We start from the raw sequence: 16809 nt of genomic DNA on the forward strand, positions 1-16809 counted from the left end.
TGGGTAAGTCATGTGGGTCTTATGATATATTTCATCTCCTAGATCTGCAATGATTTACATACAGACAGTTTAGACCCTATTAATGCTAATAAAAGCGCTGCAAGGACATCCTATAGCATACACTTTATTAAACTGTACATAGCTTTCTTAGAGAGCTGCTGTTTATCTGCATTTCCTGAAAATAAAATATAGTGCCTTTAGCACTGAATATTTAAATCCAGGCTCCTTTTCCCTGTTTCTGTCTCTCTCTATGCATTTCTAATGCTTCTATCATGATGGCATCTGGGTACTGTATGCAACAGGAAATAGAGCAGAAAAATGTCCGCAAAGAACTAACAGACTCTCCTCTTCCATGATTCAGGTTAAAATTGCTTCCATCTTAGTTCCTTGGAACTGGTTTGCTGTTTGGTACTTGTGCTCCAGTTGTAGGCGTGGTTGAGCCAAACTGGGAACCCCACCTCAGAGCTTACAGGTCCAGCAGTGGCTTCCTACATTTTCACTTACATTAAGCCTATCTAAAAATGTATACGTAACAGGTTAGAGCTTGAACTCCCTGACTTGAGCTATACATTTGCACAGACATTCAGTGTTCAGCCCTTTCTGCCTGGCAGGGTGGAAGCTGACTTTCTGAAAATGGGGACTGTGAATTTCAGTTATTGAACTGGTGACTCGGTTGCCATCATTAAAGCCACAGTTGTGCAAGCAAAGCTTGATTTTAATATCCTCTTTTTCACCCACGGATTTGCTAATGAAAATTGGATTAATACCTGTCTGCTTAGGTCCCTATTACAAATACCCACTGGGCCCACAAAAACCTGTATAAACCGTTGTGTGCGGCATGAGGGCACTTTGACAGTGTCCCCAGTACCTCTTTTAAATGATTACACCAGTGTAAGTCAAATCAGTTTTCCTTGGTACTAAAAGCCTAAACAAGCAGTGAATCCTGTAGAGAGAAGACAGATGAAACTGTCTCCATTCCCTGACCTTCAGCGCCAGAAGTGTAGGTGCAGCACGAATCAATCCTGGCAGTGTCTAGTAATAACTGACATTATTAGCCGTTAGCAGGAGCAGAGTATTTGGCGGAGGCAGTGCAAAGAAAACAGTGTGCAAACTTGGTAACGATCTGGACAAAGGCATCAAAGGAGGTTCTCAGAGCCAGGGGGTCTGATGTTATTTTGCAGCATCTTTCCAGCCTCCCATGTCCGAAGAGGAGGAGATAGCAGCCGATCACATGCGGGAGGAACACAAGAACAACCCACAGCCCTGTCCCAGTTCCTTTTCCTGGCAAGCGGAGCCTCCTCTTCCCTTGGGAAACCACCTTTGCTCCCCAAATTTGGGGCTGTTTTGGTGGGTGCACAGACCTCCTGCATCCCACTGAGCCCACTCTGGCTCCTCACAGCTGCCGTAGCGGAGATGCTAACGTGCACTCAGCAAGGAGATTTCTATTACCTTCCCGCTACTTTCTTGCATTCATAGACCTGTTAGGGTAAAATTTATGCACGTTGCTTTTACAAGACGATTTGTGGTGGTGCGGGGGGTAGTGATTTATTTGTACCTTGCGTTTTCTTCTGAGAATAGTCATGCTGTTGTAAGAACTTCTTTCAGCATTTGAACAGAAAATTAAATTTTGGTTTAAAGAGATAGTCAGGGTTGCTAGGACAACATATTAACCTCCCTTTTTTATTTTCTCGACTCTGTATCCAAGGTTCATGTAGTTTGTCATGCTAATTTGGTTTGTTGTGTGGTTCTCAAGGTATGGGAGAGAAGGGGTTTCGAAAGCAACATGCCAAACATGCTTTTCCTCAACTAATAGTCAAATGAAATGGTGGCGTCACACCGGGCATTGCCGGCCTTGCATTGTCAAGCCATCAGGTTTGGACAAAGAAGGAGCGAACAGCTCTGTTCTTAGAATTTCATGGGTGTATTTGTGTCCAGTCACTGAGAACATGGTGTGGGAGCTTACAGACAGTGTTTTCAGAAGTGATTAATGGCTGGGAGACTCTGGGTATGGCTGAACACTTTGGACACTTTAAGGAGCCTAGGGTTTCAGTAACATGTAAACAGTGGTTTTGTGCGTGTAGATTCTTCCACATCTAAGACAGAATTGCAATGATTCCTAGAGAATCATCATGAATAAAAGAAGAGGAAAATAGCTGAAAATACGTGGCATACACTTTTCCTGGCTTTTCCCCAAACCTTTGGCGCACAGGTCTCTTGTCAAAATCGACAGTGGTATTACATTTATGCAGCTCTCAGGCTCCAATCTTTGAAGTTGTTTAAACATCCATATGGCTTTTGTCCAAAACTTATCGATTGCTGTCTTTGTTATTTTGTTCAGATTCGTTCCGATAAGGACAAAGAGATCCATATCAGATACAGCATCACCGGAGTGGGAGCCGACCAGCCGCCAATGGAAGTGTTCAGCATTGACCCTGTGTCTGGCAGGATGTATGTGACTCGCCCGATGGACAGAGAAGAAAGAGCTTCCTACCATGTAAGCATAGAACAGCTTGAGTCTTATCTAGGTTCACAAGCTTGAAGGGACACACAGCTTTGAGGACACCGGGGTTTTGTTCAAAATCAGAGCCCGGTTCCCAGTTTAGACTGACTCCCCATGTCAGCAGAGACCTGGGAGATGTTTGCACAGGGATGCTCTGGCTTAATTAAGAGCACAAGTCTCAGGAGCAATTGAGTGTGTGTATGGAGATGCTGGTTTTGTTTCTGCTTTCCTTTAGTGTAATATGCTCTTGCTAAATCAACCAAACCAATGCAAAGCAGCATTAAACCGGTGTCCTTTTTGGACACAAAGTCCAAGTCATTTATTTAAAGTGGTGCAGCATCACACTGCTTATTAAATCCATGCAAATTTGTGGAGACTGAACACCCCAAAACCAGGAGAAGACGATCACTACATTAGCACATCTTGGGAAATTACTAATTTAAGAATCATTACTGCAGCTAAACATGCAATAATTGGTGTAGTCATTTTTCATTTTAAATCACTAGGAGATGTTCAGGCAGTATGATGGGGGTGTGTCAGATAGGTTTTTAAATATGCAGATAGACTAATATTATATATGAGGAAATTAATTATGATTAATTACACTCAAAAGTGGTGCCTCACGCTATCCTAGTTCATAAAATGCTCTACCTGCAGAATACTTAGAGTGTAATTGGCCATTATGTTTTGATATAAATCCTAGGCCCTGTATTGCACAGCATAATTGCATAGCAGATACAGTCCCATAAATTGCCTAAAAAATGTGTTGCACCTTGCACGATAGCCCTGCAAAATTTCCAGCGCTTTCTGCATCTACGCACCAGTTCTTTCCTGGAATGGCTGTGACAGGTTGTTTCATGGATTGCTCTGTATCGTCTATCAGCATCATAATAGCCATTCGCGGGGATGCTGTAGTGTCAGTGAAACGGTACGGGTCACTTCCACTGACACCATACCCCTAACTGCACCATCCGAGATGCACATTCTGTCAGCTTTATCAGGTATCCAGTTAACCATGTTGACACAGCTTCTGGACTGGGATAGAAGGATAAAGAAAATAGATTACCTCTTTAGTTGGGTGGAAAAAGAGATTTCCCTTGGGTAAAAGAGGATCTGAAGGAAAATTATTTTATCCTCTGTGAACAAGAACAATTATTTTGTTTGTTGTGCCTAGGAAAATATGAAGAGAGGTTGTTTTGAAAAGGGAATATTGGAGATAGAGTATGTGTCATCTCAGCGTTGTTGATATTGTTTCAGAAGTGCCAGGTTATTATAACAGTGTAGTCAATAATACAATACACAAGTTAACACTTTTGATGGAGCCACTGTGATGTCTACTGTCAGACACTCTCCATCAAAAACAGAAGATGAAAAAGATTTTGTCCTCCATAATAGCAAATCATGTGCCCCCTGTAACCTACTGGCGCACAGTAAACTGAATTCTCGCCTTGGCAAAGGTGACTGGGTAATTCTGCCTCGTACACAGTGCAGGATTTCCAGCCTTTTCTGTTCCTTATGGAAACAATGAACTAGCAACATCCCTATGTAAAGAAACATATTCAGATTCTGAGGGTTAAAGGAAGATGTAGTTTATAGAGAGTGAATAACTGATAAGTATGTTACGAGACCTCACAGACAGCAATAGTGAGTGACAGAAAATCTTTCTTAGCAGAACAGTAGAAGGTGATGGAGAACATTTTAAGTCATGGCTGTAAAAAACCTTTAGAACCTTCAGCCTCAATAGTAATGGACTCGTGATTTATTGAACCATCAATTGTTTGTTTAATAATACTTTACAAAATGTTTATAAATACACCGTGCACAAAGCAATTACCCAAACACTAGTGCAGAAACTTACAGTAGGAATGGACAATCTTAGAAACTAGAAAAAATTAGGCCAGCTTCCAGAAGGAAAATAATCTCAGCTATTGCAAGTTTCAGAGAAGCAGATGAATTTATGACACTTCATATAGCTGAGTCTCTAATTGAAAGGGAAGACAGACTTGGAGCTGGGTTTACACCAGGCACTGGAGGAGCAGTCACTGAGGTGAAGGTTTGGGTATGAGCTGTGGAGTCTGGCCATCTTTAAATCGGTTTGGCATCTGCTGTAGAGTTTTCTTTAGCTCAACTGGTAGCTTAACTCTTCAGCTGGGGTGGAGGATGTTGGTGGAGCTGCAAGGCATCATCCCTGGTCTCTGGGCTTTTTTACCCAGTAGGACATGGGCTTCTTGTCCCATACAGGCTTGCTGCTCTGGCTGAAGACAGATGCAGTTATAGAACTTCAGGTTTCCGCAGCCCTAAACAGAATGACGTCTTTTCAGCATCTCTATCAATGTCAAGTGTTGTCCTTGCTGTTTTCATTCCCAGGTAATCTAAAAACTAATTATAAAAAAAATACATATATAAGTTGCAAGTGTTTGTGAGGCTACATACAAAGAGTTCTGTTTCATTAACTGCCACATTTTCAACACATATTTTCTTATGCATAATTATCTGTATCGCTTCAGGACTGCCATTTTTAAAATACTAGTGTTTTAACTCTCCCCGCATTTAGCAAGCCATTTGTCTGATGAAATCTACCTTTTTCCCTAAGGTGAAACAGATTTATTCTAATTAGATTGAGAGTTCTGTAGCAAAGCTACATTTTCAAGATAGTTCTTGAACTTCTAGGGAGGATCATTCCAAGTTTGATGTATGCAGAAATGCATATGCCTCTGGGACTCTGGCTGCCCAGGTGCGTGCTGGCATTCCTGCATTAACCCCAGCACAGCTGGCAGTGGTCGTGATCGCAAGTTCAGCTGTGTTTTGGCTTCATCTCTTTTCTTGTCTGCGTTTCAAACCGGAGTACCAGTTCTCCAGGGACCTTGCAGACATCCCAGATGCAGAGTCAGCTGCAAAAATGAGCAGAGAAAAATGAGAAGGGCTTTGCAGCCACTTAACCAACACCACATTGTGGCACAGAAATGCACGTGTTGTGCTGAGTGACGCTGTGGGAACTGCTCCAGCACCTCTGGTGTCCGTGTCTGGGGACGCAGCCTCGGGCCACACTGCCAGCACCAGCACGAGCTCAGTCACCACGTCTTGCTGCCATCTCGCTGCGGCCGCCGTGTGTTTCTGCCTCTCACCTTGTAGTCAGCCCTTAACCATAGAATCATGGAGCGGTTTGGGTTGGAAGGGATCTTAAAGATCGAGTTCCAGCCCCCCTGCCCTGGGCAGGGACACCTTCCACTAGATCAGTTGCTTAAAGCCCTGTCCAACCTGACCTTGAACGCTCCCATGAACGGGGCATCCACAGCTTCTCTGGGCAGCCTGTGCCAGGGTCTCCCCACTCCCCTGGTGACAAATGTATTCCTTATATCCAATTTAAATTTACCCTCTTTCAGTTTAAAGCTATTACCCCTCGTCCTGTCATTACATGCGCCTGTAAAAAGTCCCTCTGCCGGTCCCCTTTAGGTACTGGAAGGTTGTTACAAGGTCTTCTCAGAGCCTTCTCTTCTCTAGGCTGAACAACCCAACTCTCTCAGCCTGTCCTCGTAGGAGACATGCTCCAGCCGTCTGGTCATCTTCATGGCCCCCAGTGTTCATTGCATGCCAAACAAGTTTCAGCAGGTGATAATATTTAATATACATGAGTTCTCTTGCCCTTATTTAGCTGCGTTACCCAAGTCCCATTTGTTCCGCTGACAGAATTAGTGACTCTGAGCGTCTTTTCTAATCCAGACACCAATTTCGTATCAAGCTGCAGTTAGGTCTGGCAAGTACAAGGGATAGTAAATTGGCAGGTTAGTTTTCCAAGACATTTTTCAAGCTCTGTTTTCAAAAGCCATCAACATAAACATGTCAGTAAGCAGTAATTGCTTATGATACTGAAGTAATGTGCATTATGGAGAAACTTTGAAGCAAGTCCTAAGCCAGTCCCAGACGTGTATTTCTTCAGCATCAGACTGATGAAATACTGTCTCAGAAATGGCTGGAGCAGAACAGGTGGGTAATAGTGTGAAAAGGAGTTATTTGAAGTACAAAGAGACAAAAAATTATTGGAAATTAAGGGATACAAGAGCTAATTCCAGTATTTTGAACCAAGTTCTAGTGAATAATGCTAGCCATTTGTGTCACAGTTCTCTAATTTGAACTTTTAATCACAATTAAGAGCACACAAATTAGGCATGACATTGTATGCTTATTGCTTTAAGGCTCTGTCACTGATTGATAATGTATATTTGTATTAGTGGTATTAGTGCATAAGTAATAGTCATATTTAACACAATTCACTGTGTTGACTTTGACTAACTACCTTCAGATACCACCAGCCTCCAGTGTAATCAATAATCATGATACTGAATCATTTGTATGCCAACAGCTACATTTACACTGGAAACTGTCAGTAGTAAAACCTCAGAGACCTGTGGTAGCTGCTGCTGAATATGATAGGAATGGTTGTCATACTTTTAAGCAATATTTGTTAAAGAATATCGAGCCAGCTTGGCTGGTGTACAGCAGAGTGAAACACCGGCTCAAGATTAGCTGGGACCTGTCTTAATTTTTCAGAATGCTCTGCAAGGTATAGCGTTCAATATTATTTATTCCTTCTCTGCTCTTGTCATGTTCTCCCTCTTGGGGACCAACTTTATAAATGTTTCTTAACTGTGTCTGCAGCTAGACACCAGCTTGAATACTCGTGCATGACCCATGTCTGATATTTGTCCCGTGGCCCAGGTTGGTCTCACCGGCCTTTTCAGGGGTGGTTTTTTCCAACTCTAATTGACGCGTGTGTCTGATGGAGCACAGCCATCACCTTTTGTGCCTTGCCCAGCGCCACATGTGTCTGCTTTCCATCCCACCCGTGATTCTACCACCAAACACCCTCTTGGTCCCAGGTGGGAGCAGTTGGCAGCCTGAGCCCTGGAGCGCCGCGTTGGACTCAAACTGTGCCTCTCACCTGAAGGACAACTCCAGAACGAAACGTGTTGTCCAGCTTGAGGATGCCTCTTTAATGCAAAGAGTAGGGCAGGAGTGTAAGGGAGGAAGGAATTAAGGGAAGGAAATGTAGTATCTGCTCTGCCTTGGAGACAGGACTCATTTCTCAGTGGACAGGCTGCCTCATGAGAGTCTGTCCTGCCTCTGCTCCCTCCTCTGGGAACATGCTCTGATGAGGAGGAGCTCCCACCGAGCCGAGATTCAGCCTCTTGTCTCCCTCTGCTGCGCTGGCACTGACCATAGAGCAGCAATGTGTTGGGGAAGGATATGGAGGCGTTGGAACATGAGAATTGTTGAAAGAATGCAAGCAAGCCCAAGAGGAAAAAGAAAAAAAAGGAAGTTTATTGGATGTGAGGCAAAAGAGAAGCAGGAGTGAGCAGAGGAGTGTGCAGAACGGCAGCAGTACTGGCTGCCTTGGGAGCAAAGAGCAGCTACAGACACCCAGACACCTGCAGGTGCAGGGTTTGCTGGGCTGGGCTTGGGCAGCGGGTGCTGTCTTGGCCACCCAAAAGCTGTTAGTTGGGTGCACTGTCCTCCCTTCCAGAGCTCAGGTGACACTTGTGCTCGTCACTGCAGCTTTGATGAGATTTCTGCAGTCTTGCTTATTGAATATTTTTTTTTCCTTGAGTGCAAGAGGTAACACTTTCATGGGTACATGTGCTTAGTGAGTGCAACAAGCAGATAGATGTGCATTGCTGAGAAATCCCTTACTCCTGGAGATTTCAAACAAAAGCTATCAAATGTAATTAAAAATATGCGGGGAGAGAGTCAGATCAGAGAGGAAAGATACCAGATTTGCTCTCTGCTTTATCTCTGAATGGAACTGTTTCCGCTGCTGGAAATGCAGCAAGAGAGAGCCCAGTGCTGCCTCAGTTTGAAGATAATAACTTTAATTTTAGCTCCGAATTACTTTTTTTTCAAAGGCAGTCTGACCTCTGACTGGTAAAGTTATTGAATTGCCATGTCTGACGTGATGAAGGATGGCTCAACAGGTGGGAGTCAAAGCGGTTTGTATGCAAGCAAGAAATGCAGATATTAAGAGCATTGCAAGTCATGCAATACAAATGGTACATCCCGTGTTGCAAACAAAGCCATATTTCTTCAGTCTTTAAAGGAAAAGGGCGGCTTAACTTCCTTTAAAAAAATGTTTTTCTCCCAGCTCATTTCACGTGGCAGTTTGTTCTCTTTGCTTGATTAAATGTTAATCCAGCCCATCTTAATAGCATGCAGTTTCTTTTGTTAAGCTCTGGACTTCTGAACACCGTACATGAAGGAGAAAGCCGCATCAATCACAGCACAGCGAGAGCGAAAGGCGGAAGCCGGCGCTAATGCAATTAGCACATTTATTTGTCATGCATCAGAGGAGCTCAAGACCTCCTTGGCACCAGAGCTCCAGCTCCCAGCGGCATCCCCAAGGCCTGGGGAGCTGCTGGGGGGGACCAGAGCCCTCGATCCCTTAGAAGGCACGAGCTGGTGTGTGGCAACGTGCATGAGGGGTGGTGGGCAGGTCCCTGTCCCTCAGCCCCACTCTCCCAGCCCTTGCACCAAGCCAGCGTCCTCTGAAGGCTCCGTCTGTCAGTCCATCACCCCGCCAGCCTCACAGGGTGTCCCGCAGTCCTCCTGAGCACCAGCCCCAGTTTCCGTGGAGGTTCAGCAATGCTCCCTGGTGCCGAAGTGAAGAAAGGTGACAAACAGGGTCTGCAGCACTTGCCCCCATGCATCGGCAGGGTCAAGCAGCCCTTTCCTCGCTTGTCTCTGTTTTCCAGCACCGGCAGCTCCGCTCAGCGCACACGCCAGTTAGAGTAGCCATCTGTTCCCTTTAATGAGAGAGCTACCCATTTTTTTCACCTGATTACTGATTGTTCCAGACTATTGTTGATTGCTTTGTTTTATTAATTACTCATTTTGACATGCTGTATCTGTCCCTTTTGTTCAGAAAACAGATGCTCTTGTTCTCGAGCATTATTGCTGATGGTTATTACTAATAAGATAAAGCCACAGTTTCAGTTTAACTGAGGACTCAGCACTGTGGCTCTGGTTATTGCAATGCTTCAACGCTGGATATTTTAGTCAAGCCTGAGAAAAACATTTCGTTCTTAATGCCATGGGAAGTCCCATCATTTGAAGGAAAGGGACTTTTTAAATGTGTTTTGGTGCATAATGCAGTGGTGTCGGTAGTTGTTGCTGTTCCTAGAGACCATGATTAAACAAAGAATAAACAATACCAATGTCATTCTGAAATCTCTTCGCTTATTAATCTCTGCTATTGTGGTTATGAAAGACTGAAAGTTCCCATAAGAAACCTCTTAAGTCAAACCCATTTCCTCGCTGTGCTTGGAACTAAGCAAAATTTGCTTTTCAGATTGTCAGGCAAGGTTCACCACATCTTAAAAATCAAAATATAGTGGTCTGTTAGCAGTGAGGGAGATAACATCACTACACCAGAGTTTAAGTGTTTCCACTGACAATTGCTATTTTAAAATATTATTTCAATATTATGTGAAGCCTTGAAAAACTGCCTGTGTGTGGAGTCTAGATGGAAGCCACGTCACTGCTTTCTGCTGGAATTAGATGCCCACTCAGTTCAATTTTGAGAAAGTATTTATGAGGTGAAGTCAATTCTCACAAAACAGGGTCTCTCATTCTGCAACAAATCCAATTGCTGATATTGTGCTTTTATTGTGCTTATTCCCAGCTCCGGGCTCATGCAGTGGATATGAATGGAAACAAGGTGGAGAATCCTATTGACCTTTACATCTATGTGATTGATATGAATGACAACAGACCGGAGTTTATAAACCAAGTCTATAATGGATCTGTTGATGAAGGCTCTAAACCAGGTACTGTTATAAAAAAGTCTTAAAGTTATCACCACCTTTCAAACATTAATCTGATGTGGTGGCTTTGCCTCCTCTTGAAATAGGGGGAGTGTGGGAGAGGTTTGCTGTTGCTGGCACTTTGTTGAAGACTGATAGAGGTGAGAACAATCTGGCTGGTATCTCTGGATGCAGAGAAAGTGCAGATGAATATCTGACTCCTTGATATTTAATCCAGTCATTTGCAAACTCAATATCTGGCTCCCAGTCAGACTCCAATGGAGTCTGTGTCCCAAGGTGTGAAGAAAATACTTTCTTATTTGGAGGCTGATGCAAACCTATTGAAGTGAGAATATTCCCACTGAAATTGCTGGCTCGTCCTCCGTCCCCATAGGCTTTTTGTACAGAGGGTGAAATGGGGAAAAACCTGAAGCAGAGCTTCAGAAAATTTACGGGTGAAAAATTAGTGAGAGTAAGCTGTACACAGAATACAAGTGATTATTTTTATTTGAACATGTTTATATGCTTAAAAAATCACACTTATAAGAGTCTTTAATGTTTTCAGCTATATTGTTGATTTGTTATTTAAGTGTGGTGTAACTGTGCAGTTTCCAATATGGTAGCAGAGTTATTTTAGCTTATTGCTGAGCATAACTAACGTGAGTGTCTTAGTTTTTTAAACAGAAATTATACTGTAAAAACTGTCACCGGTACAATTGGAAGTCTCCTGAAATCAGAGGGCAATTTTTCTAAGATAAATTTTATCCTCAGTTATTTGCCAGCCGAGGGGTTAAGCACCGCGTGACTTTGTTTTGTGTCAGCAAACATTTATCACGGCTTCTCCGCTGCCTGAGGTGTCATAGGGAAGTCTCCGGTGGCCACTATTTTTAACAAGGTGATTCTCAGTCCTGATTGATTGTCTTTCAGCATTGTGAGGAATGGGCTGCTGGGGTGATACGTACTGGGGACAGAACATGACATTATTTTTGAGGAAAGGATAGGTACAGCTCCCTTCCTGAGATGCTTCGGGTGGTGACAAAGTGTGGATCCCGATTCTGCTTGGCAGAGGGGACACAAGAAGTCCCTGAGCTGATGGCTCTAGTGACATCCTCCTGGAGGATTATCCCGCTTCCATTTGAAGGCCACTTTGGGGCATAGGAAGGTTTGACAATTGATACAACATTTCTGTAGAAAATCAAATTTCTTACATCTTACTCTAGGTCAGATCAATATTCAAAGTGTTCCCAAATGTTGTAACTGGCTCTGCTCATTTGTGTCAAACAAGCAGTAAATTGCATCCTCTTGTCTGAAATCCAGATAAGCCTTTGAGCTATTAAATCAGAATAGGATAACTTTGCCTACAAAATACTTGTGCCTCTGCTTCTACCAGTGATTTTTGGTATTCTGTATCCCAGGCTGGAGTGCTTGCCTTTAAGGCAGGTAGGTAGAAAGCAATCTGGTTTTATTCAAAAGCAATTACATTTGTCTTTGATGTGTTGGTTTTTTTTTTACCTCTGTCCTGTTTAATCGTTATTCTTTTAAAGGTTTATATTAGTATTGAGCATCTGTTCTTTGCTTTTGTAGAACCTCCTGGGAATTTAGGTATCTGAGGCCCTCATTCCATGTACTTGACAATAAACATTATGTTGTGTCTTTGAGAAAGTGATAGAGAGGTCGTAGAGTTTCTGTGGATGTCTGCACGCTCCTCCTTTGCCTCAAAGTTACGAACCCCTGTTTTCTGTAGATACAAATATAGATGACGTTTTTAGCTAAGCACAGATCTTGCAGGGATTTGGAAACTTTTTTATCATTTAAGATGCTTCAGAATATTACAATAACTAAGGAGATACCACACCAGCCTTTACAAGGGGAAAAAATACGTGGGCAGAATTCAAGATCATTTGTGGCAATGGTCAGCAAATGAAACACATTGCACACTTTTAGAGGTAACTGCAGAATGTGTTCATATAACAGTATGTTATGTATTTATATGCATCTGTAAATATATATATGCATATGTGCATTTATCCGTTTATAAAGTACAGATTTGCTTCAAGCAAACTAAAAAATCTCATTATATATTACAGGAGTTCAGCATTCATTTTCCACTGTTCATTGCTATTGAACTGTGCCTGAGGACTGAAAATGCTTCCCTGGATATCCTGTACAATTGTTATTTCTCACATCTTCCATATGCCCATTTATAATGGCCGTGATTGAAAATACAGTATTATTGGATTACCACAGTATCTGCAATGTTCTTAATAATTCTGCACACCTTTTATGAGAAAAGTAGCGAGAGTATTAGAGTATCCCAAATAAATGCTGACTCTGAGGGCAGCTGGTGTGAGCAGCCGATGACTGTTTGAAGTCAGTAGGAATTTTGCCCAGATTAAAAATTTAAGGGGAAAAAAAAAAAAAGGACATATGGAACTCAAGCTCTACCCATGGAAATTTAGCAGAGCAAAACCATCAAAAATATGCTGTTGAGCACAGGGCACAGTGACCTTGAGCTGCAGGGAAAGCCCCCGTAAGACTTTGCAGGATCAGTGGAGCAGATCCCATTCAAAGCGAGCAGGAAGGGTCCCTGCGGAGCTGCCACTGGACACCCCGGGGTGCGGGACAAAGTGGTGGTGTCGGGGCGCGGGCTAGGATGTGGCTCCAGAGGATGCTGCACCACGTCCCCTCCCAGCAGCTGGGATGCAGCGAGCTGGAAGGGAGCACCGCACCTGCTCTCCAGCCCTGCGGGACAGCTGAAATTGTGCCTGGCCATGGCAGGGGATGGAGGGCGGCCAAGGAAGATGTGACCAACCGACTCTGTGTGAATAAACCAAAAGGAGATAGAGTGAACCCAGAAAATGGGAACATGGGAAGGAAGTGCGCTCCAACGCGCAGCACAGTGTGATATTGCTGGACTCTTAGCCTCCCATGGAAGAAGCAACTTTGCTTTAGCCTAAAATACAAATATCCTTTAAAAGGGGATTGTCCAAGAGCTGGAGGAGTTGGCAGGAACGTGAAGAGGCTCATTAGAGACAGCCTGATGGGGTTTAAGTGAAGGGGCTTCCCAGACTGCAGAGCACTCAGGCTGCCGGGGTTTCCGAGAGGCGCGTGCTCTCTGCGGTGTGCGAGTCACCTTGAAGCAGCCCTTGACAGGAATAGAAACGAAATCATCAAGTATTATTAATTATAATAGGTTGTTGTTGCTGGTTAAGATTATAATAGCTTAATTGAAATAGTGTCTCACAGTGTAGCACAGTGTTCTTGAAATCAGGAGCTCATTCGTGTGAAGTTCTCTGCAGTGTGAACACGTGTGTCACAGCCTGGCCCCTTCACAACCCAAAGTGTCTGCTGGCTCTTAGACTGAATTGCATTTCTTTTTCCTCTTCTCATGCTCTCTGAAAAACATTTTAATGCATTTTTTTGTTTATCTGGCCTAAGGTCATGCACCCAGACAATTTAAATGTGTAAACAGAGGCCCTTCCAAAAATGCGGAACAGCAATAGTGATGCAGGATTTTCTTTTCCACAGGACCATCGTTCTTCCTTTCTCTCCCCCTCCACGAGTTGTTTTGATTTAACACACCACTGTTTGAAAGTATATCTTAAAAGACCGTGTTTTACTCATATCAAATAATGTTCTGCCTCTTTGAACTCTGCCTCTACACGAAGAACACAGCCAAGTTTTAAAAATGCAGCTGCAAGCTCGAGCTGAAATTCCCCTGGTCCCTCTGGCAGCCTTAATCAGCAAAGTTCTCCCGGAGCTGCAGAACTTGCCTTCCAGGCACTGATAAGGCGGGAGAGCTTGGCTGCCCAACGCTGCCCGCCCTGCGAGGGCTCCGCTGCCCTTTCAAATCCACGTCTGAGCAAAATCTACACAAAATCCGCCGCCTTAAACCAGAGAGGAGCTGGGCTTTAGGGTGGGTTTTCCCTCCCGTACAACAGCAGTTACTGCGATGAGCCCAGCCCTTGTGCATCCCAGGGGTGTCTGTGGGGAGTGCTGTTTCAAAAGAAATCCTACAGTTTCCAGAAAATTGCTCAATAAGATAGAATGAAAATGCTTAAATGTAAAACCAAAAAAAAAAAAGGGGGGGGGAGTTTAATCACAGAACAAAAATGTGAGGGAGAAGGATTATTTTGGTCACTGCAGAAGCTTAGTTTTGATATAACCACCACAAAATGTACCTTACGGTAGGATGTGGATGTCTTACTTAACTGAAGCGTTCAGTTCTGAAAAGGTCAATGTGAAATGCTCTGCAGCGACTCGAGTGCTTTGCTCAGGGTTGTATCTATTTTGTTTTAACAGAAAGATTGTCAAAAATTAACACATCTCTCCAAAACAATTTGTTCCTGTCAGACTGGCCTTTTCCATTCCCATTCATCCATTCCACTTCACTAACTCTCTGGATACATCTTGGTCCCTTTCAAGTCAATAGAGAAACTCCAAGTGCTTCCTCCTAAACTGGTGTTTCATCCAGCTGCTTCTTTCTCATGGAGTTGTGTAGGCGGGATAGTTCTCCCTGGAATGGTGTGAAAGAATGCAGAGTATGGACAGTCCTCCAAAATAAGAGAATATTAGTATTTCTTACAGGAGGAATGTTGTAATTTGAAATTTCCCTATCTCCTCCTGATTTCATGAAAGTCTGAGAAAATAATTGTTGACAGCATGCCACGTGAAAAATGAAATATTAATAGCTGGGAGCCAAATCTATATGTGGCAAATTGAGTTAAAAACAATCTCATAAAAATAAGCAGTATATTTAAAAAAAAAAAAAACAAGGATTTTAAAAGCCGATTATTCTACTAGTGTCCCAGTTTGTTTATTTTATTTCTATGCCAGCAGAGATTCCCTCGGAGATTAACACCATGGACTAATGCACAGATGGGGCCAGAAACTTGAAAGTCATCTGAATATTAAGAATTGAAATCTTTAGCCTCAGTGAACAGAAAGCCAATTATGAGGCTGAATTAGTTTTCAAATTAAACTGCAATTTAAGGCTTCTGAAATTAATTTTTTAAGGCATATAGTTGCATTTGTATATACATATATTCACGTGGAGAATTTGGAATCTGCATTTCTGGCTCCTTCCTCTTTTCCAGCCTGATAGTGCAATTCATAAGGAGATTCCTGGTGTCCTGCAGGTTGTTCTTGCAGCGAGGGAACCGGCGGCTGTTGCTGGGTGGCAGGAGAGGAAACGAAAGCAGCAGTGCCTGGTATCTGAGGGGAACACGTTTCATTTTTATAACGTGAAGAACACACCGAGTGAAAACCCTGTTTTCCATTACGCACTATTCCAAAATCTCCTTAGTGCTGCTTATAATTAAAGCATTCAATATTCTTTTCCCAGCTTGGAGATAGTTTGGTTTTAATACTCTCTATTTAAGAATGTTTGAATTCAGCAGAGCACCTGACCAGGTTCTGGGCTGATGTGAGTGCTGGTGGGGATGTGACATGGGGAGGTCGGGGTCTGTACCAAGTGCCCGTTCCTGCTGATAGCCCTGGAAGTAATAATGCAAATGCTGTGTGTTTCAGAGACATCCTGCAAAGGTAAAATCTTCAAGAGCCAGAGTAGGTCTCAACAGGCTTTCCTGGTCATCCCAGAGCTCATCCCAAGTTGGTCGCATTCCTTCTGGCTTCATCACATGTGTATCGATGCAGCTTGGGAGGTGCTACTTCATATACTATTAAAAATGGCTTTATCCAGCCTGGCTCTCTTCTCTCACACATTACACACAGACTTAGGATACACAATATTCTTTTTGAAGTTCTTTTGCTCAGCCAAGCACAATTGTAAGGTAAGAAATTGTTTTTCTGCAGACACATGTGGTAGTGCTTCCCATTTTGTTTCGAGGTGGGTGGTTATGAAATCTGGTCTCTTAATTTCCTTCTCAGAAGCATCTAGTCCCAAGAGCAAGGAAGTGAATTATAGGGCTGTAGGTGAGAAAAAAAAATGCAAATCCCCAGACTGATGGTTTTTCCCTCCAGAAAAAATTGTCAAGTTGATGTAAAGCAAAAAAATTTCGAAATCATGTTCTGAGATTATTCTGGAAAGGGAGTTACAACCCTACAATAGTCCACTGTCTGCCTCCTTTTTACCAGCAGTTACAAATAACATAGTGTTATATATATTATAGTATATATGTTATATTACATTGTATTATATTATGTTTGTAGCCTATAATGTTACATTATATTGTCAAAATTCAAGGGTTGGCTTCAAGCCTTGTGGAAAATGTGTTAAGTCCGAGGTTTTGTGCAGCCGGGTCTGCATTATTTCACTAATTGCACGTCTCCAGTTAGGCATGAATCCTGCCTGTACTTGTGAGCACAGTTCGACGGTGATGTTCAGGATATCTTGTCCTAAGTCATGCTCTCTCCATTTTTTGAATTTGCCACTGGGAATCGAGAGGATTCATCTGCAGGAGCTCAGCTGAGCTGAGGCTCATCAATTTATGCAGTCAGAACTATTTGCTCAGAGGCTGAATCTGCTTTTGCCCATCTTGAAACTTCATTTCTGTT

At 43.1% G+C, this 16809-nt stretch overlaps 1 protein-coding gene across 1 annotated transcript in view; it reads left to right on the plus strand.

The window, feature by feature from the left end:
* The window catches only part of CDH4 (cadherin 4), a gene marked incomplete at its 5' end in the record, with an annotated part of 425947 nt that overhangs the window by 330610 nt on the left and 78528 nt on the right, over positions 1-16809 (plus strand). Inside the window, 2 exons of the mRNA XM_080354410.1 lie at positions 2339-2494; positions 10173-10317. Coding sequence (XP_080210536.1) covers positions 2339-2494; positions 10173-10317 — 301 coding nt within the window. The remainder of the gene's footprint in view (positions 1-2338; positions 2495-10172; positions 10318-16809) is intronic.

The sequence above is a fragment of the Nesoenas mayeri genome (genome assembly GCF_963082525.1).
Source record: "Nesoenas mayeri genome assembly, chromosome: 16".
Lineage (NCBI taxonomy): Eukaryota > Metazoa > Chordata > Aves > Columbiformes > Columbidae > Nesoenas > Nesoenas mayeri.